The sequence below is a fragment of the Portunus trituberculatus genome, chromosome 47, assembly GCF_017591435.1.
Source record: "Portunus trituberculatus isolate SZX2019 chromosome 47, ASM1759143v1, whole genome shotgun sequence".
Lineage (NCBI taxonomy): Eukaryota > Metazoa > Arthropoda > Malacostraca > Decapoda > Portunidae > Portunus > Portunus trituberculatus.
Genome location: NC_059301.1, coordinates 4,544,987 through 4,568,275, shown reverse-complemented (window position 1 = coordinate 4,568,275; position 23,289 = coordinate 4,544,987). Strand labels below are relative to the sequence as shown.

Sequence of the window (23,289 nt, the reverse complement as noted above, 5' to 3'; positions counted from 1 at the left end):
TGCAGAGAATAATGCAAGTAAATCACCGAGCACAGTTTCAGTTATTCGTCGTGGTGGTGCGAAAGTGACTGGTTTGTTGTTGGTCCGACTTGGTCGCAGTGCAGTGCCACAATCACAGGCGGCAGGAATTTCAAATATCGTAAGTGTGATTTTTTTTTTTTTTTTTTTTGATAAATTGAAAAAATGGTAGTAATTGTCAATTATCGTATCTGCGAATTTATCGTATACTAAACTAGTGTAAAACGAGGACTTACTGTATATGTGTGTGTGTGTGTGTATGAAATACAATGGAGACTCAATACTTGAACTTAATTCGTTCCAAATGGCTGTTCGAGTATCAAAGTTTGACAATCGATGCCTATAAATCAATTAATTCATTCTAATTTTTGCAAGATCTCAAGTTTATAAAAAATTCAATGTAATCTTTTTTTATAATTTGACTTGTACATACCATAAGTGAAGGCTGGTGATGGATAACAAAAGAGGAGGGGAGAAAAGGATGGGGAGGAAGAGGGAGGTTGTTGGAAGACAAGTCACCATCCATGAAAACGTCTTTGTAACTTTTCTCCTTGTGTGATTCCTGTGAACCTGCTAGAGTAGGGCTATTGTTCACTAACGCTTGCAGTCTCACTAGATTCCTTATTTTCACCACAAATAAGTCTCTTCGGTGCCATAAAAAGTTTGTAAATGGAAAACTACAGAATGCAGAAGAAATTTTTTTTCACGGCTGCGGCAGGTCTAGGGATGTGCACTGGTATATGGTATACCATATACCGTTTTACCGGTATTGCTGGTAAATCTAGTATCAGAATGAAACAATGGTGGCTGTGGCTAGAGAGAAGACAGAGCTTTGTTTATAACCATGTGTGCAGCCGTTCGATTACCAGATATTTCTTACCACTAATAAGCCTTTGGTGTTTATGCAAGTTTATAAATGAAAAACTACAGACAGAGCGTATGAGAATGTCATTCTGATGACTGCGGCAGCACAACTGACAGGTGGGGGAGGGGGAGATCATGGAGCCTTTGTTTACAATCACATGTGGATGTTCGACATCAGGTATTTTTTTAATATTAAATCAAACTTTTGTGTTTGAGTATTGAAAAGTTGGACTATTAAGACATTCGAGTATTGAGTCTCCACTGTATATACTGATATTATGCACACATAGGCAAACTGAACAAACCCAAGTTAAATAGTGGGTTTACCTAAAACAAACTTTTTCATGGTGTTTTATCTTTAATACACACATTCCCCATGTCATCCTGCTTTGTTGCTTTCAATGCCAAACAAAATCAAACCTGAAAATAATATTCAACATCAAAATGTCAGCATTGATTGTTTTTAAGTTCAACTTCCATTCAAATTATACAATCTAACACTAATGGAACATTTCTTCACATGTTAGATATCAGGGTAGAATACATCAGAGCAACTGTTTCAATTCTGAACCTACATCAAAATACAGTGGCTGCAAAAAAAAAGTATACATTTTCACCGCAATAAAAAAAAGTACACACGTGAATATCCGTGTAGAGTTTTATTTGCGTTCCCGCCACCAGCAGAGAGGGTGGAGCGAGTGATGATGTTGGTCAGCTAGAATCGACCTCTATTCATTGTTCTTTGCCACACCAGGCTTTAGTGCACCTCCTGCACTTCTACAGAGAGGATTTTTGTTACACTGCTTCTGAGTGCCTCTATTTGCTACTTGCACCAACTTAGACATGCTACCAGACACCCCACATTCATTATTATGGGTTATGCACAGCTGTCTCTTCAAGATAAAACTTGGGCCTTTGCCCTCCTAGTTGAAGGCTGGTGTCATACGCATAGCGGCAGAATTAAAAGGTAACAAGGAGGAGTATTTACAAGCTAAAAACCGCAGTAAAGAACCTCCGTCTTAGTGCAGTACCAGCCAGAAAACGAGGCTCTGGGGCTCCGATGATGATGTCACTGTGCACAGGCAAGGTCCTGGCAAGACAGGTGAAGGAAGACCCTATGATTACAGCCATCAGCCTGAAAGAGAAACACTTCAACTTCCTGCAGAACGTCTCAGCGTGAACTATTCAACATTGCCTTCAGAAGGACTTAAAATTGCCAGCACACCTGGCTGCCAAGAAACCGCTTCTGACAGAGGCTATGAAGAAGCGACATCTGGATTTCTGGCAGAAATACAAAGAGTGGACATTAGCAGACTGGCAGATAGCAATGTTCAACGATTAAAGCACATTCTAGCTGGCCAGGGGCGACTACAAGGTTGTGAGTAAGACCCAGTAACGTGTCCCGTTATGACCCTCACTACACTGTCAAAATGGTCAAACAGCCAGTGTCTTATGGCGTGGGGAGCATTCACTGGTCATAGGACTCTGTTGGACTCTACTTTCTTTCCAAGAAAGTGACGATGAAGACAACTAATTATATTGAGGTCTTGGAGGAGGAGCACATGCTGACATTTTGGAGCAGAATATTTTATGCACAACTTAGCACCAGCACATAAGACCAAGGCTGTCAAGGAGTTCATGGTGAAAACAAATAAATGTTCTCAACTGGAAAGGCAATTCCCCAGACCTCAACCCCATCAAAAAATGCCCAGCAAGTAATGAAGACCAAACTAGAGAATTTGTTTCCCAGCAGCTTCAAGAACCTGACAGAGGAGCTGAAAAAGATATGGATCTAGTTCGATGCCTCCTACTTCCCCAGCATTGCTGCTTCCATGTCCAGGAGGATCCTGAATGTTCTGAAGTACAAGGAGAATATGTCCAAATACTAATTATAAGATAAAATTCTAAATAAAACAGCCCTATTTTGTATTGTATAGTTTTACTAACCAAAATTCAGTGGTATACTTTTTTTGCGGCCACTGTACATGCATTATCTATCAGCCATGCATCTAATATCCACTTCCAATATTCTCTTATGGGGATGGCAATGATAGGATTCCTCACCTCTGTCCTTAGATGCTTTCATACTCTCATTCTTTTCTTATCCTTTTCTGTCACATATGTCCTTCCTACAGTTTGTTCTCGTTTTCACAGCATCTTTAATTGTCAAAAGTACATATATGTATCTGTATATTTGAAGGCATCCCTCAACTTACCCCAGTGCTGTTTTTAACAAAGTAGCTTCCACTGGATCCTTGGTATATCCTCTCTGGGTAAATCCCAGTCTCTATGGATGTCTCAGCTTGCCTTACTAAGTCTGTGAAGTGAGGGTCATCTGAAGAAAGAAAAGGAAAGGAGGCTTTATTACACAAAATTAATCTTACTGAAAAAAAAAATTATTTCTCTCATTTATACTAATCTGATCCTATGGTTAAGGAGGTGGTGGCATAGTGGATAAGGTGGTGAGTGTGGAATCAGGAAGACATCCATGCGTAGGTTCGAATTCCACCAAGTATGACCTTGAAACTTTGCTATTTGTCGAGTGGTTTAAAGCTATCTACATGTCACCATGATACCCAGCTTCTAGGTGGTTATACCAAAGATGCACCTGAGTGGTGATATGGGCCCTAACATGGGTACCACTATAAATAAAATTGCCTGCACTACTAGTGGGAGGAAGCTTAACAGCACTTCCAATACTCTTCAAGTTACCTAAAGATGCTATAGGCCAAAAAAAAAGTTGGTTGCTACATTAAGTCCTTTGATATATGTACTATAGTCTTCCAAATCTAAATGCGGTTTTTTGGCGTGTCTCCTTAGGGAATAGCAGGCCTTCCACTGCTGCTACGTTTCACCCACAATTTAAATGACCAAGAGTGTGACCTGACCCATCTCTCATTTATTGCTCTCCCTTCCTCCCTCACCTCCACTCACTCACTCACTCACTCACTCACTCACTCACTCACTCACTCACTCTCTCTCTCTCTCTCTCTCTCCGTGACAATCCTTCCTTATGTCTGTATTCAATTTCCGTCCTTAAATTCGCACTGTATTTACCTAGTTGTAGTTTTACAGGGCCTGGGCTTTATGCTCGTGTGGCCCCGTCTCCATATCTACACTTATCCAATTTTTCTTTAAAACTATGCACTCGTTGCTGACACAACTTCTTCACTCAAACTGTTCCAAGTTTCAACACATCTTTGCAGGAAATTATATTTTTAATATCTCTTAGACATCTTCCCTTCCTCAGCTTTTTACTATACGATCTTATGCTTCGAATGTCATATTCTTTTCTCAGGATCAGATTCTCATTATCCACTTGGTCCATTCCGTTGATCAATTTATAAACTTGTATCAGATCCCCTCTCTTCCTTCTCTGTTCCAGGGTTGGTAGATCCATAGCCTTTAGTCTCTCCTTATATGTCATCCCTTCAAATTCTGGAACCAATCTTGTAGCCATTTTTTGTAGTCTCTGCAGCTTCCTTATGTGTGTGTGTGTGTGTGTGTGTGTGTGTGTGTGTGTGTGTGTGTGTGTGTGTGTGTTTACCTAGTTGTTTTACAGGAAAGAGCTATGCTCGTGCTGTCTTGTCTCCATACCTATAGTCATCCAGTTTAGCCATGAGCATTTCTTGCTTGAACTACTGCTTCATCCAACTTGTTCCATATTTCTATGCTTCTGTTTGGAAAACTATATTTCTTAATGTCTCTTCAACACATGGGTTTTTCATTTTCATGCTGTGTCCCCTTGTATTTCTTAAGAGTCCCACATAAATAGGTCTTCTTTGTTGACTGTGTCCATCCCCTTCCATGCCCTGTATATGGCAATTAGGTCTCTCTCTCCTCTGTTGCAATATCTTTAATCTGTCCTCATATGTTCAGTCTCACAAACTTGGAAGCATTTTGGTTGCAGCTCTTTGAATCCTTTCTATCCTCCTTATATCATTCTTATTATATGGTGGCCATATTAGTGCAGTATATTCTAGTTTAGGTCGAATAATGTATAATATTAATTTCTTCATCTCTTCATCTATATAAGTAATTACACATTTTATTTTTCTTAGTGACTCATATGATTCCCCAACTATGTTATTGACATGTTTTTCCGGTGATAAATTGCCATTTATTGTAATACCCAGGTCTTTCTCTTCTTTTGTTTTATGAATTACTACCCTTGCCATAGTGTCTGTCTTATATTGTTTTTTCCTAATTCCATCACTTTGCATTTTTTTGCATTAATTCCATTTTCCATTTCTTTCTCCACCCGTGTGTGTGTATGTGGGGGGAGTGCACATGCTAATGGGTTAAACTAGCATGTGTTGGCATAGTAATGCTAATATCTATGTATATATTAAAGGTTCATTTTATATATAATATATACATAGATATTAGTAAGTGTGTGTGTGTGTGTGTGTGTGTGTGTGTGTGTGTGTGTGTGTGTGTGTGTGTGTGTGTGTGTGTGTGTGTGTGTGTGTGTGTGTGTGTGTGTGTGTGTGTGTGTGTGATTCACCACGGTTGCCTGCTGGTCACCCAGCCAGTCTTCCCCATTATGGAGCGAGCTCAGAGCTCACAGACCGATCTTCGGGTACGACTGAGACCACAACACACTCCACACACCGGGAAAGTGAGGCCACATCTCCACGAGTTACATCCCGTACCTATTTACTGCTAGGTGAACAGGGGCTACACATTAAAGAGGCTTGCCTATTTGTCTCGCCGCTTCCCGAGACTCAAACCCGGGCCCTCTCGATTGTGAGTCGAGCGTGTTAACCACTACACTACGCGGTGTGTAAATTAAATATGCAGCTTCTCTCTGTAGAGAGAGAGAGAGAGAGAGAGAGGTGCGGGTGAAGAAAGGAGAAACGTGGTGGTGGGGAAGAGGTGAACAGGGGCTACACATTAAAGAGGCTTGCCTATTTGTCTCGCCGCTTCCCGAGACTCAAACCCGGGCCCTCTCGATTGTGAGTCGAGCGTGTTAACCACTACACTACGCAGTGTGTAAATTAAATACGCAGCTTCTCTCTGTAGAGAGAGAGAGAGAGAGGTGCGGGTGAAGAAAGGAGAAACGTGGTGGTGGGGAAGAGGTGTGTGTGTGTGTGTGTGTGTGTGTGTGTGTGTGTGTGTGTGTGTGTGTGTGTGTGTGTGTGTGTGTGTGTATTTACCTAGTTGTAGTTTTACAGGGCCTGGGCTTTATGCTCGTGTGGCCCCGTCTCCATATCTACAATTATCCAATCTTACTTTAAAAGTGTGCACACTCATTGCAGACACTACTTCTTCATCTAAACTGTTCCACTTCTCAATACATCTTTGTGGGAAACTATATTCTTTAACATCTCTCAGACATCTTCCTTTTCTCAGCTTTTTACTATGCGATCTTGTGCTTCGAATATATGTGTGTGTGTGTGTGTGTGTGTGTGTGTGTGTGTGTGTGTGTGTGTGTGTGTGTGTGTGTGTGTGTGTGTGTGTGTACCTAATTGTAACATACGGAAAGAGCTATGCTCGTACTGTCCCGTCTCCATATCTACTAATGTCCAGCTTTTTCTTAAAATCATGAATATTCCTTGCGTTGACCACTTCCACGTCTAAACTATTCCATGCTTCCACCCTTCTATGAGGGAAGCTATATTTTTTCACATCTCTCCTATAAGTGGCCATTTTTAGTTTTTTCCCATGCCCTCTCGACATTCTTTCATTCCACATACACAGATCTTCCCTATCCATTTTTTCCATGCCAATCATCACTCTGTATATTGCTATCAGGTCTCCCCTTTCTCTTCTGTTTTCCAGGGTCGGAAGTTGCATTCTGTTCAGTCTGTCTTCATAAGTCAAATCTCTTAAGTCAGGCACCATTTTTGTTGCAGCCCTCTGTACTTTCTCTAGTTTCCTTATGTGTTTCTTTAAGTTCGAGCCCACTGTATTGTTGCATATTCAAGCCTTGGTCTTATCATTGCAGTAATTATTTTCTTCATCATTTCTTCATCTAAATATACGAACGCCACTCTTATGTTCCTCAATAAGTTCAATACTTCTCCAATTATTTTGTTTATATGTCTCTCTGGCGATAGGTCATTGGTAATTGTCACCCCAAGGTCTTTTTCTTCATGACTGGTTTTATGTCTTCATTTCCTATCTTGTACATACTCCTGATTCTTCTTTCACTCTTGCCAAACTCTAATTTCTTGCATTTTGTCGTGTTGAACTCCATTTGCCATGTACAGCTCCATTTCCATATTCTGTCCAAGTCTTCCTGGAGTAGTTCGCAATCTTTGTCACATCTCACTTTTCTTAACAATTTTGCATCGTCTGCAAATAGGCTCACATAACTGGACACCCCATCCACCATGTCATTTATGTAGACCGCAAACATTACTGGTGCCAACACTGATCCCTGTGGAACTCCACTCTCCACCAAGCCCCATTCTGATGGTCTGTCCTTAATTATTGTTCTCATTTCTCTTCCTACCAAAAGTCTTCCATCCATTTTAGTAAACTGCCATGCACTCCTCCTACCATTTCAAGTTTCCAGATCAGTCTCCGGTGTGGTACCTTATCAAAGGCCTTTTTTAAATCCAGATATATTCCATCAGCCCAACCATCTCTTTCCTGTATTACATCTATCACCCTCGAATAGTAACATATCAGGTTTGTCGTGCATGAACGCCCTTTTCTAAAACCAAATTGACACTCACAAAGTATGTCATTTTTCTCCAAGAAGTCTGTCCATCTATTCTTCACCACCCTCTCACACATCTTAGCTACCACACTTGTAAGTGACACTGGTCTATAGTTCAATGGGTCTCTCTTGTTACCTGATTTATAAATTGGGACAATGTTAGCTCTTTTCCAGTCTTGGGGCACTACACCTTCCCTTAATGAGGCATCAATTACTTCACAAACTTTTTCTGCCAGTTGCTCCTGCATTCTCTTAAAATCCATCCTGATACCCCATCAGGTCCCACAGCTTTTCTCACTTCTAAACTCCCCATCATATTCTTGATCTCCTCCACAGTTACTTGAAACTCCTTCATAATCCCTTTCTGTTCCATTACCAGTGGTTTGTCAAAAGCAGTCTCCTTTGTGAATACCTTCCGAAAGCATCCATTCATAGCCTCTGCCATTTCCTGGGATCCTCACTGCATACTCTTGATGTTGTTGTTCACATGTCTTAAGGTGGTAATTTATCAATTATATCCTTTTCTTGAATCAACACATATTCATTTCTTGCTCTTTTGTAACTCGATATCAATATCGGTTTTTCCAACTTCTCTATGGCTTATTGGTACTCCCCTTCTTTGTATTGCTATTTTTAGGTACCACCGAATTCAATAATATTTATACACAAGGTGTACGTTTATGGTGTACGTCTTCAGTGTTAATTTGGTACACAAATGTGGCGTAGTTTTTTTGCAATAAATATTTTTTCGGCGATAAGAAAATAATTCAAAATACCATTATAAAATCAAAACTAATAACAGTGTGGCAATTTCCTCTTAACCACATATAATATACATAACAACAAATAAATGTTAGCATCGGCATACACATAACCTATGTTATAACAATTTCATTACACGCCAAATTGTTACCTTTTTTTTCATCAAAAATTTGAGTTTATAAGCCTGTTGTAAATTTATTTGAGTGAGTTCATGCATTATCATGCTAGCATTTGTTAAGATGAGGTTGTTGATCATTTTGCTGCAAAAATTTTGAAATTGACCAATTACTGAAAAAGTTATTCAACAGTATATGCTGAAAAACTGAAAGTCGAGAAAAACGCATTTTTCTGTGAACATCTTCAAAACCCCCACATAACTCGCTTCCTCACTCGGGGCAACGGTTTCCTAGCAGGTGGGCTTTAAGATAGGAGGTACCCTAAAAGTATCCCTTTAGCCCATAAATTCCCGTGAAAAGCCCACATGGTATAAAAAAAAAAAAATAACTCACTCCAATATGTACCAAACTCAGATATGTACTTACATAATCCCTTGACAACTGCTTGGAGGCTGGTAGTGGCTGTTTAGATAGTTTCAGGCCATGTTACATCATGGCCTTACACGTGGCATTGTCACAATTTGGGAACCCAACACGTGTAAAATACGATCAACAGGTAGGCTGCACGCACGGGCACTCCCTAAGGCTGTATCGATTGGTACTGAGGGAGTAGCGTCTTCCTCACCCTCACTGCCTGATACTAAACTATCGTACATCACGCAAAAATAAATAAAACAGCTCAAAAAAAAAAAATAAATACAAGCAAAACAAAGACTAGAAGAAAAAGGGGCGTATGCACGCTTGGGTATTGAAAGGGCCGGCCCTTTAAACCCGCCATTACCAGGTAAGCAGTGCGTTATGTGCCTGGCAACTTCAGCCATGGCTTCCAATCTCCAGAGACGAACCCAAGTAGATTTTGTAATAAGGCTGCAAGTTTCCAACATTTTGAAAGTAAATACAATTTTTTGACCAAATTAACGAATTTCCACCTTAAGGCTCACTTGTTAATAAGCCAAACAGCCTAGTTCACCATTGACTTTGCCATTTTTTTTTTTAAATAAAAAAAAACAATAATAATAATAATTTGTTTATAATATGTAGCATGTAGTCTCTGTTAAGAAAAGCAACTGAGTAATCTACATATAATACCATGCTTCATAAATTCACCACCTAACAAAAACTTTTTTTATTATATAAGCCACTTCCTGAACTTTCCTTTAAGCAGAAAAGTTGTCAACAACTCATTATGGTACGCAGTCATAAACATGAAAACCTTAAAGAATTAAATGTAGCTTTATCATCATAAGTTATGTACTATGAAGCTCCATTTCCATAGCTAAGGAATTAAACAAATGGTGGTGTGTGGTATGTGATGCAACTCTTGATATTGTGGACTTGTGCTGCAAACTGATATTAAAAGTTAAAGGCCTACATAATGATGTAGCTTTATTCGTGCAATCAGTAATGAATCATAGACAAACCTTGACTATTAAGGAACCTATTTCTTGTACAGTAGCATCATTGAGTCCGATAACAATGTTCTAGCGGAGGTGTTGCTAAGTGGGATGCTACTGTGAGGCTTATACCTGTTCATCCCTGCTTACCCCAGACATGTATAAAGAGCCAGTGTGTGGGAACACAAAAAACTTTGTTTCAGGGGCAAAGAGAGGAGCAGAAGGCAACTGCGAGTGTCAGTTGGCGACAATGTTTAGAAGAATGAGCACTGGAGTTGTTAGCCAATCATAGAGGAAAGCAGACGTGAAGCAGAAAAAGTGGAGGCAGCAACAGCAGTGAGACAAGTCTGGTGCCCATGTATCTTGAGACAGCAGTTATGGACACCCTGGCAAGCAGACCAGAGATGATGATGAATGTACGTGGTGACTGGAATCTAGTACCTGGACATGTGGTGGCCTGCGCAAGATGCTGTATAGGACAGAAGGAATGCTGGCCTGGAGGAAGACCACAGAGGATAGATGTCATAGCTGGCTGTGGAATCTCCTAGTTGCTGAGATTGGTGGAAACTCTGAAAGGTGTCTGTTGTGATACCTGAGGTACACCTGAAGAAGGACATCCTGTGGCTGAGCATTACCATCTGATGGGAAGTGCAATTGAGAGAATGTTGCTGTGTTCATTTACAGCTCTACCACTAAATTTGGAGATGTGTCTTGTCCTTATGTGCTTGTCTTCATCTCTTGCATGTGAGGGTGCAAAGTACTTGTTCTGGGCAGCTGTGCTGAGGTTTGTGGTACCCATATCTACCCTTCTGAGTTCTGCATCTATGTCCAAGTGACTGTGCTCTGCATAAGTGTGGACACCTATAGTGACTGGCTAGCACGTGAGTGGAAATAGTGCACCACATTTAAGACTTCATGCTTTGCCAGACAGGAGAATTTGTGCCTATAGTGTTCTGTGAGACACAAGATAACTAGATAAATGTGCTCTGTTCTCTGGTGAGGAAGTACAGTGTGTAATATGAGTTTCTGCAAATACACTAAAGACAAAAGTACAAGCTATTCAAAGCATAAAAAGTTCAATAAAGTACACTTATTAACTTGAGGCTTTGTGTAACTGTGAGATGTAATTCAAGTGTGTGGCATTTTCAATAACCTCTTTTTTTCTTCTTCTTCTTTGTCAAAATCATGCAGTACAATCCTATGTGTTCACTGTCATGATCTTGATGTGAAATTTACAAAGAGCTAATTTGCTTCCTCATCCCACCCAGACAGGCAAGGTATCATGTATATATGCTATTATTTTATTTGTTGTTAATTACAGTAATGCTAACATTGTGCAATGCTTAATACTACTTGTCTAAGTACGGGATACTGTAATACTTCCAAACTTGTAAAAATAAAAACATGTTTCTCCACTGGTGAAATGATGAGTTATTTAGTAATCATATCTATGTACAAATTTTCAGGGTATTACAGTATCCTGCAATGAGATGAGTATTATTGATGGATAGGTGATTTACAGATAAAAATCACACTATGTTAGCATAGCTGTAATTAACGATAAGTAAAACAATACGCTAGACGATGCACTGCCTGTCTAGGCAGGGAGAGGAAAGGAGCGAGGGTATCTCCATCACAGCTGTTAGCAAGTTTCACAAGACCATGACAGTGAATACCTTGGATTGCATTGCATGATTTTTACAGAGGAAAAAAAAAAAAAAAAAAAAAAAACTATTGAAAATGCCATGCCCACTTACAGTAAAACCTGTGAAATATTTTCACATGGTGTTTCTACATCTACATCATAAAAGAGCACGGCTATTGTGTCTGTAACCCCGGCACACTCGAATCACACCTCACAACTAAACAAAGCCTCAAAATGCATGTGTATAGATCATTTTCTACTTAGAATAACTTGTACTTTAGCCTGTAGCAGTATTTGCAGAAACTCATCTTACAACCTGTATAAACCTATGCTGTGTATACAGTCATTGCATATCCTTCTTGCCTTACACTCCACTACCACATTAATGCCAGTGAGTTGCTTCTACCTACATTGTGGAGTCAGTCAGCTCTGGAATGTGATACAAGTGGTGTGCCGCAACAATAACAATAAAATCAACTGTCGCGGGAAAACATCAGCACTCGCATCGAGAACAGGATACTTTGCCAATGGGTATCCTTGTTTTTTCTACAAGATTTTGGCACATGAAAACAAATAAATAAATAAATCTCATCTACGCAGGAATCCTGTATAAAACATGAAGTTACCATATTTGGCGGTATATAAGACGCACTTTTTTTCCAAAATTTTGGCTCATAAAATCACCCTGTGTCTTATACGCAAAGTTGAGACCTCCCATGGGCTCCTAAGACACACTAACCCAGCTTACAATCAGTGCTTCTACCTAACCTAACTCCACGCATCATTATTTTATTGCTTGTATTATTATTATTAACAGTATTATTGCCGTTACTTTAAAAACATTGTCGTATTATGACCGAGTCTTTAAAAACAAATTATCGCAAAAATGAAAGCAATCTATTGTAATCCATGAAGCCGTGAGTCTTGTTTATAAGCATCAGCTGATCAGAAGAACCCCCCTCTACATGCCATCTGTTGGCAAGAAACAAAACTACAGAATATAATCCATCTAATTAACGTCTATTCCATCCAGATTTTTCTTCCTTCTTGCTTTTTATTCATCTATATATTTTATGTCTATTCTATAACATCTATTACCAATCTATTCAATGCTTATTCCATTTACCGTATATACTGTTCGTGACAATTGGGGATTTGGTATCACTGCTGGTAAGGGTGTGAATTGTTTTGATTTTTTGATAACATTGGAACACCCTCCCCATCATCATGGCAGTAGCTGGGAAAAGACTGAGCTACACGATTTCTTACAAATTAAGAGTTGTAGAATATGCCAAGGAGAATGGGAATATAGCAGCAGCAAGGGCTTTTGGGCCACCACCTACGGAAAAAATTATACGTGTCTGGCGACAGCAAGAACAACAACTGAAGAGTGCAAAGAAAGATAACCATAACCTTCGTTGTCCAGCTCCACATTGGCCAGAACTAGAGGTTGACATAAACGTGGGTGATAAATGAGAGAAGTTCAGGGAGAAGTGTTTCTACTAAAATGATAATTCAAGAGGCCAGGAAAGTAGCAGAACAACGAGTGGATACAAAATTTTGCAGGAACAGGTTGATGTTACAAGTTTATGAAACGGCAGGGTTTATCACTGCGTACTAAAACCTCCATTGCACAGAAAATGCCTGCTGATTATGAATGTAAAATATCAGAATTTCATAGATTTATTATAAATGCACGAAAGAAAACTTCTTTTGAACTGAGTCAAATAGGGAACATGGACGAAGTTCCACTCACTTTTGATGTACCAACAGAACTGTGACTGTCAAAGGATCTAAAACGGTCACAATAAAAACTAAAGGCCATTAAAAAACCCACTATACAGCAGTTCTAGCATGTTGTGCTGATGGAACAAAACTGCCACCTCTCTTGATTTTTAAAAGAAAAACTCAGCCCAAAGATAAAAATCCAAGAGGTGTATTTGTTCACGTCCACCCACAAGGTCGGATGGACAAAAATGGAATGAAACTGTGGTTACAAAATGTGTGGTCAAGGCGTCCTGATGGATTATTAAGAAAATCATCTCTTCTGGTTTGGGATCAGTTTAGAGCACATAGAACTGCAGCCATTAAAGAAAAGGTGTTAGAAATGAAAACCCATTTAGCGGTTATTCCTGGTGGATTGAGAAGCCAATTGCAGCCTTTATATGCGTCTGTGAACAAGCCATTTAAGAAAAACATGCATGAACATTGGAACAAGTGGATGACCAACCCACATAATGACCTCACACCCACAGGATGATTGAACGGCTTTCCATAGCTGAAGTGTGTGAGTGGGTGAAGAAATCTTGGGATGACATTAGGCCAGAAATCAATGTGAAGTCTTAAGAAGTGTGGCATTAGCAATGCCCTTGATGGTTCAGAGACAGTGATTCAAGCAGTAATGATGAAAATGATGAAGAATTTTCTGGTTTTGATGATGATGACTCTTCTGGTTTTGAAGATGATTAAAGTACCGTATTTCCCTGTTTCTTAAGTTTATGATCAAGTGTAGTGCCAGCTTCCTTTTATTTTAGTGTTCCTTTAAAAAAATTTTTATTTATTTATTTTTTTCGGAAAAAAGGCTTTATTTTAGTGTTCAATGTTTATTGCTGTTGTGATGCTTTGCATACCTGTAATGTGTTGTGAGACTGCTATCAAGAATATATGCTTAAATACACTACATTTTTTTTTTCCCGAATCTGACTTGCTAAAATGGGGATGCGTCTTATATGCTAGTGCGTCCTATATGCCGTCAAATACAGTAAATCAGTAGTGGCAAGCATAGCATATACAGCCTTCCTTTATGACATTATGACCATCAGCCTAATGAAAGATGAATTTGTGAAGATAATCTAAATATTCCATACACTTCAAAATCACAAGTATAAACCATCATTCATACTCTAACTTCTACATTATGAGTAGGTAACAAGTTGTATACAGTAAGGTCTCGGTTTACATCAGAGTTACGTTCCTGAAACATGACATAAGTCAATTTTGTACGTAACTCGAGTTTCCGTACATTTCAAAGCATATTATCATAATCGAGTTTCCGTACATTTCAAAGCATATTATCGAGTTTTCAACCAATCATTGTTTATGGTCATTCAGGTAAGTTAAAGGTTATATTGTTATATTATTTACAACTATGTAAGAATATGAAACACAAGCTTCTTTTTGTTGTTGATTAGGGCCACGAACGCGAAGGACTGCAGGTTGCCGAGAGGGGTGGACGCCTGAGGCCGCCAGGAGGGTGGGCAGGTCGAATATTGTGACGCCCACAGGGCGGACAGCTGGGAGCGTAGTGCAGTGCGGTGAGAGTAGAAGCGTGGGCAGCGGGGCAGGAAATGCAATAGGAAAGGGCAATAGGGATCAGCAGACAGGCGCAGGCAAGTGCAGTGTCGTGTGGCCCAGGCGAAGGCTCGGAGTTGTTATTGTTGTGATGGGTGTGCGAGCCCTCAAGGTCGTCAACCTCCCGTTGTCATGGTAACGGGCTTCCCATTTTCTTCTTCCCTCCCTCACACACAGCTGCTGCCTCCCTTCTCATGTCTTTTAATTATGTCCTCTTTTTCTTGTAGCATAATGGTTTTCCTTTTCTTAACATCACTGCTGTCACTAAGAAGTTTTCTCTTTGGTGCCATTGAGCAAGATACTAAGAACTTGAGTCAGTAAACGCAGAAGTAGGATAACACTCTTGCCAGGGGCGATGGTGTGGTGGAACTGAGGCAGGGTGTTATTGTATTCAAGCGTGAGGCAGGTGGTGTTGCGGGTAACCACCAACAATAACAATAAATCCCGCACTTTACGATTTATAAATTTTCAATTTTTTTAATCTTAAATTGCCTTATAGTGGACTGACGTAACTACGAGTTTGATGTAACTCGAGACCAACGTAACCCGGGACTTTACTGTACTCTCCATTTGCTGCTTGATATTCACATAAAAGTCATTCCCATAATAAAGTGCATCACCCCACCTACTCCCATTAGCACATGCAGCTAGTGGCCCATTCAGATAAACATTCCATTCAAAGCGCACAGTTAACTCTTTCACTGCAACATGGAACACCACCGTAACAGGGCTCTATGTGTACCACTGGCTGCTATACACCACCGGCTGCTGTATACCATCCCTGGCTGCTATGTACCATCCATGGCTGCTATGTACCTTTTGTTCAACTTTTAAGTGTGCACAGTTTTATAAAGAAGGATAGAATTATGAAACAGGTTCCATTGTGTCTTGTCCTAATGTCAAGAAGAAAAAAAAGACTACAGTAAAACCTCAGCTCACGACCATAATTCGTTCCTAAATCCTGTTCGTCACCCGATTTGTTCATCCCCTGAATCAATTTTTCCCATAAGAATGTATTGAAATACCATTAATCCGTTCCAAAATTTTTGTCCATAAAACCCATTCAAAATAGACGTTTAATGTATGCATGACATGAACGAAATAATTATAGAAAGCCTAAATTGTGACTTACCTAAATGCGGCACTGCCAGACTTCCCCCCCATCTCATATAGAGCCAGCTTTTCACCGTATCACTAGCCAGCCACTTTCTGATCAGCGACTTCAAGCTCTCATTACCTACTATGAAAAAAAAAAAAATGGATCATGAACGAGATGCATTCTCCACATCCTTGAAGCTCTTACAAGCACCCTGTTCGGACTAATAACAATGCAGAAATGTGGCACCATGCAATTAACAGGGTAGCAAAAACCAATTCTATAAACATGTACCTCTTAATTAGTATTCTACATGATGAATCTAGTAGAATTCCTATGATTGTAAAATTAGTAAAACAAAAGAAAATGTATATATACCAAGGGAAGCATGCTATCCAAAAGCAAATTAACCTCATTGACCTGTGGATGAAATATAAGAACAAATCCATAACAACATCAGAATTTCTAAACTGGTACACTGAATTGCTGGAACATGCTGAGGACTAAGCTTGTATTAAATCAATGTACAGTATGCTGAATCTTATTGGTTGACAAATTTTAATTATTGTATGCAGTTTTAATATGTTTATGCTTTTGTGTTATCTTTTAATGTAGTTTCATTACTTTTATATCGCGTGTTTTTATTCTATTTATTTTTTCTTACAATAAATGTTTTATCTTCCTCTTTGGTATCTGGTACAGTACATAGCAGCCTTATTTGGTACATAGCTACAAGCCAAAGCAGCGGTACATATTAGCCGGTACATAACAGCCGACAGTACATAGCAGCTAGCAGCCGCGGCCGCCACAGGACTAATTTCCTCCGCGTCTGACGTCATTTAGTGCATAGGTTCCCAAAATTGTATCCAGCACACCCACTCAGTACTCCATGAACATCACAGACATCATTTTTCAAGGGTTAATGGGGCGATTCTACACCAAAACACTGCAGCACAACCCGCCATGACACTTTGCGAATGACGTCACGAAACAGATGACTGCCAGGGACGGCCTGCTGTGCTCCAACAGAGTACAGAACAACATGCGGGGATGAACCGTCAATACTATGAATGATATAATATGTTAAGAATAACTATTTACACTCAGTTCTGCAACAGAGGTATAGGGCATCGCCTACACAGATAATACGTGTCAGAAGGGTTCAATAATCTTTTAAAAAGTGACGTGCTGAGCCGACACACACAGTCGCACACAAGGACGAGCTCGTGACCCAGAGATGAGTCACGGGGTTGTGATCAGAGCGGCGGCCACATCACACCCTTATCATTAATAACACTGAAGGGCTTAGAAAATATCGTACATACAGTGCAAGGGATATCCACTAGAAAACCACGATAGTCAGGCATATAATAAAGAGAGATGCTGCTCAAATATTGAACACAATCATGAGACCATATCAAAATACAGGCTAACATAAATAATAGGCTACACCACGCCCGTTCCCTCAACACACCTCACACATCATGTTGACAACTATAAGAACAAACTGAGATAATTTTTTATATGGTTGTTGGGCCATTATCCCCCAACCCCCTAACCTGACGTCCGAGGATACTTATCATATGCTACTGCTATAGGTCGCAATTTATTCATCCATACAGTGATTGCAATACTAGGAGGATTATGTTGGTGTATTGAGTACAGGGGCTACGTTCACTTCTCTGTTTGTTATCTGTAGGGTTATCGGTGGACGGTGGGATAAGGGCACGTACGTACCTATACGGTACCACTTGCCGGGTATGGTGTGGTAGACTGTTGATGTTGAACATATTTTATTTTTGGTCCAGACTATATATATTATATATATATATATATATATATATATATATATATATATATATATATATATATATATATATATATATATATATATCTAACGTTCAATATATTATATAGTCGTAGTACTAAACGACCGATAGTTAAGTATAATTTACAGAAAAACACTGAACACCTTTCACAGCATTAAGCTAGGTAACCGTAAAAGCTTTCACCGTATAGTACCTATATAAGTTCTGGGTCCGTGGCGCCCACGAGGTTTGAACTATCAAGATGGAGGGAGTGGCCGTCAAGGGCGTGTGCCATTTCACCAATTAACCTTCATCCTCCTCTTCCATACGTTTGTTCGGGATAAACACATGGCCAACTGTCAGATATACTCTGCACCTTTGTTATTGAATTAAAAAGTCACATGGCGAGACTATGCAAATGAGTATGAGAGTTCATAATGATATTGGTGATGAGCAACATACACAGGCGAGCAGAGTACCAAGGCACTGTCAGCCTGTCATCATGTCACGTGAGCAAGGAAGCCCCTCAGCCTCAAGGCCTCCTGTCTGACGCACGGTATATGTTGATACAGCTTCCCTGCTCACACGCCATGCATATCACTGGAATTCTGGGAACATTCGATTGGTTACATGCATGATATTTTCCCCTTATTTGTAATACGTAGAGAGAGAGAGAGAGAGAGAGAGAGAGAGAGAGAGAGAGAGAGAGATTACATATATCGCATCCTGTATGAAATCACCTAGCTATCAGTGATGTAATATGGATATGCTATTATACAGAGCACTATACTATATATACTATACATCATACATCACACTATCATATTGCATCAAATATATATACATGATTTTTTTTTTTATTATCAGCAATGTAATATCAATATTTAATTTCCAAAGTTCATTTCTGCGAGGTCAACCCACTGTCGCCTCCTTTATATTATAGTTGACGTCAGTCAGCATTCCTGCCTTGAGGGCCGCGCCTCGACTTCACTACACTGGTAAACAGAGAGGCGCCTCGCGTGACGTGCCAGCTTTGTATAACAGGAGTAGACGTATTTATCACGCTCATACTCCGAGCTCTCAACTGATCTTCATTACAAACATTTTCTGTTGCTCTTGTCCCTCATGATAAGCCAAACTTTGCATTCAGCAGAGAAACAACAAGTAGCTGCGGGGTGGAATTAGATAAGGCCAAATACGAGTAAAAAGAGATAGGAATTTAAGTGGACCCAGCGCTACCTGTTTAGGGTTAACTAGCATGTTTTGTGTATAATAATGTCTGATAAAAGGCCTTGCGAACTACGCTCTTTTTTTTTTTTCAAGATAATAACTCTAGTTACGGCCAGCTGACGTTTCTGAGTTGCAGCTTTGTCGTATGAACGCCCTTATCTATGTTTTCCCCGAGAGATAACGCCTTCATAATACAGAACACTCCTTTCTGATTCTGTTATCTGTTTTCGCAGTGCAGTGACTTGCGTACAGGAAAAAAGTGCTAGTAATGGATGATGATAATAATAATAATAATAATAATAATAATAATAATAATAATAATAATAATAACAATGATAATGCTAATAATAATAATAATAATAATAATAATAATAATAATAATAATAATAATAATAATAATAAAAGTTGTATACAAGAATTTCTAAGCTCCTCGTTTACTTGTTTATATATCATTCAATTATATTACTTTCGAAATTTATTGAGTACTATTAAACGAAAATGCGATGGGCGGAACTAGTGAGGAGGTCCCATGGAGGTGTGGAGGCCGTGGAGGAGTGAGGATCGTGGCCATAAAGGAGTGAGGGAAGTAGAAGGAATGGTGGTAGTGATAGTAGTGGTAATACATCAAGAAGCTTGAAGGAAAATAACAGAGAACCTTGTTTATTAAGCTCAATGGATCAGCTTATACAGTACGCCGAATACTTGCTTAGTCCAAAGTGTAATAATCTAATTGGTTGGGGAGGCCAAGAATATACAATTGTGCTTGACGCATCACACATTTTCTGTACCACTGGATAGATAAAAGGATTCTAGAACTAATGACATGCAGATCTAAGCTAATGTAATGGAATATAACCTATATATATATATATATATATATATATATATATATATATATATATATATATATATATATAGTTGTTCTAAACAATTGTTGTCACAACTGCACGTATCTTGTAGCAAATCTTTGTAGCTTTTATGTGCTTTTTATCAAAATACTAGTCTTGACAACGCTGCTTGTGACTACCTATTAGTACCTAATTCACCACACCACTTTCCTGATGCTTTCTTTTCTTCTTTATTTTATTTTCTTTTTTTTTTTAGTTTAGATTAGCTTAGCTGCATTGCCATTTGTTAACCGCTCAGACTGTGAGCTGTCGCTGGCTCCACTGGCTCTTCAGGCCAACGTCTTGACCTTGCACGACTATATAGTGGCTACTGTCAATTCTTCTACTGGAATTTCCGACTACTTTGTTCATTTTCTTTTCTCAGCGATCTTCAGTTTTAAAAGCTTTCTCTCTCTCTCTCTCTCTCTCTCTCTCTCTCTCTCTCTCTCTCTCTCTCTCTCTCTCAGCTTTTAGGTTCTTCTGAGGGTGAATGGCTCCCTAAAGCCTGGATTCATATATGGACCTCAATATTAATATTTTTTTCCTCAAAAAAGTTGTGGAACAGTCCGCAGTGGTGTCACTGCTGGCACTTATACAACACTGGTGACAAGGTAAACTAATTTCTAACTAACTCAAGCTTAATTAGCTTTCCTACAGTTTTGTTGTACCTTCAGTTCACACATTTTTGTAAATTCGTGTTGAAGTTACCAAGCTTCACTAGAACACACTCAAAAGGTTTTGCTGATAATAATCTGAAGCAACAATTACCTGCAATCAGCTGTGCAGCTAAAAAAAAAAAAAATAGAATATGAGGCAAAGTTTATTAACCAGCAGCTGTCACTCATTCGAGAGAGAGAGAGAGAGAGAGAGAGAGAGAGAGAGAGAGAGAGAGAGAGAGAGAGAGGTGTGTGTGTGTGTGTGTGTGTGTGTGTGTGTGTGTGTGTGTGTGTGTGTGTGTGTGTGTGTGTGTGTGTGTGTGTGTGTGTGTGTGTGTGTGTGTGTCGACGATAATACCTACAGTGACACGGCTTCTCTGGTTTGATGAAATGTTGTGACGAAAGTTTAGAGAAGGATTCCGAAAACTACTATTGATAACAGAGTGAGTGCTGGTAGAGCCGTGCAATGTTTTCACTGCCTATAGTTTAAGTTCTGCTCGGTCAAATAGTCTGAAATTGCTTTAATGAAGTGAGGTCATAATTTCATCTGCAGTCAATTAAACCATTGCGTAATATGTATAGAAAATGTGTATTGTTCCTGTGAACGCTTGTAAAGGCAATCATGCCAGTACTTAACTTATCATGTGGTTTCGGATAAAATAATCATATCAGAAACTATAGCTGGGAAACGCTCGAAATTTTACTGTATGCACACGCAATCAAAGAGTAGTGATCCAATCTTAATTCTTGCACCTAACTAGTACTCGTTGTGGTGGTAGTAGTAATAGTAAAGTAGTAGTAGTAGTAGTAGTAGTAGTAGTAGTAGTAGTAGTAGTAGTAGTAGTAGCAGCAGCAGCAGCAGCAGCAGCAGCAGCAGCAGCAGCAGCAGCAGCAGCAGCAGCAGCAGCAGCAATAGCAATAGCAGCAGCAGTATCGTCAGGGCTCTTTGAAAAGTTAGGTCCTGCACCACCAACGTTGGATCCCTGTGCAATGAAGGGGGACAGTGTGCTTAGACTGGAGGCACCACGCTGGATCTGTTTTTCAGTGAGCTTTTCACACACAAGCCCACGCTCTCTGTCCTCTTCACAACACTGGGGCCGTCCATTGAATCTTAGCACACCTGTGCCAGACATGCACACCTTCGACCTTCCTCCAACGGCCAATTGCCATCCACCCGCCAATGAGCTCTGGGAAGTTACTCGAAATATATTGAGCTTGCAATTGTGTCGCCTTCTCATCATTTCGTTTTAAACTTCACCATCATTCTGTCACTATCTGTGCGAATGGGTCATAATAACAGGATGGTAAGGGCCTATTAGTCCTGTGTTCAGGTGTTCAGGCACTGTCAAATATTCATTTAGTAACACGTGGCTCGTGATGCGCGTGCTTCAAAGCAGATCGCTCATGCACGACTCAGGGAAATGGTACAAAACGTGTGGGGAAACTTAAATCAGTTAACTTTTCACTCCAGGGCAGGGTAGTCACTGGTCTCTGCCTTTCCGAGCATTACCTCAAAATTTTACAAGATACATTTGCAAAATATATTCTGCAAATATACTAATAATAAGTAATTAAGTAAAGCTAAAGTACATTTTCAAACAGAAAATGAGTCTTATTTCGCTTATGTCATGTCGCTTACATGTCTTTTTATTGTATATCTATTATTTCATTATAATCATTGATATTATTATCATTATTATTTTTCTAACCTTTTTACATTACTCCATACACTCCCTGTCTAAGTAAGGGATTGACGTCATTATGGGTCGTATGAGCCTCCGCCCATAACGCTCAGTGAATACCAAAATCCCCCTTCCCAACCACAGGCAACGTCGCCAGTTGGGAGCCAGCCACTCACACCTTATCACGCTGTATTGCGACTATACAGTTCGCAGTTTCTTACGCAAACAAAACAGACACCTTGAATAGTTTATAATAAAGAACAACAATGAACAGAGGTAGACTTACTCAAACTTAGCGCATAATAAACTATAAACGTTTCTTTCACAACAACCAATGTTAAAACATTCATTCATCACTCACTATAAGACTGACTCAACATAGGTATCTTTATTCTATTATTCTGTGTACATTTTTTGTCATGTTACTTTTCGTCCCAAGTCTTCAACTGTTGAACTATTGACCTACAGCAAGTTCGCCGACATGGCGTGCAACAGCGGAGCTACAGCTTAAATTATTCCTAGTCTGGCCTGGGGTATCTAAAACCCTGCAAAGGTGTTTTATCTAGCAAAACCGAACCCTTTCTGCCAGTTCCCATACCCCTAGCTGCTGACTGTACAGAGTCCTTATCCGCCCATGTATGGAATAGGGATTCGTCACATATTTATATGGAGTGATGGAAGGGTTACGCTCAAACATTCGGTGGAATACAAAAACATTTCGTCTTAACTACTCTCCTCTAACTTACTCTTCCGCCTCTTTTCACCGCGAGATATTCTATCTCACGGAATCCTCCATCTTTAAGTGTTCTGGCTTTCTGCCACATATACCCGCCAATCTTTCTCTCGTCCCTATTATGTCCAACCTCCTATCACAAAAGTCAAATCTAATATTTCATCATTTCTACTAGTAAACCGAAACTCTCTGCCTGCTTCTCTTACTTGTAACTCAAACTCTTCAAGTGTTGCATCTTTATCATGTCTTCACCGCTAATATTGAGATTGTCTGCTCTTCTGAACTTCAACTGCATGCCTCCTGCGGCTGAGCTGCACAAGACTCTCTACTTCTCTCATCCCTATTCTGTCCATCTTCCTAATGCAAGAGTTAACCAG

The 23,289-nt window shown here is 39.6% G+C and overlaps 1 protein-coding gene across 3 annotated transcripts in view; it reads right to left on the bottom strand.

Moving 5' to 3' along the window:
• The window catches only part of LOC123520514 (phosphatidylinositol 4-kinase type 2-beta-like), a 43,097-nt gene that overhangs the window by 13,576 nt on the left and 6,232 nt on the right, over positions 1-23,289 (bottom strand). For 2 of the 3 annotated variants that reach the window (XM_045282835.1, XM_045282836.1), the window contains exons 1-2: positions 10,266-11,506; positions 3,099-3,217 (exon numbers count right to left, since the gene is read on the bottom strand). In XM_045282835.1, coding sequence (XP_045138770.1) covers positions 3,099-3,217; positions 10,266-10,350 — 204 coding nt within the window. In that variant the 5' untranslated portion in view covers positions 10,351-11,506. Of the gene's footprint in view, positions 1-3,098; positions 3,218-10,265; positions 11,507-23,289 lie in introns of those variants that run through there. The other variant, XM_045282837.1, reaches the window with a different exon arrangement.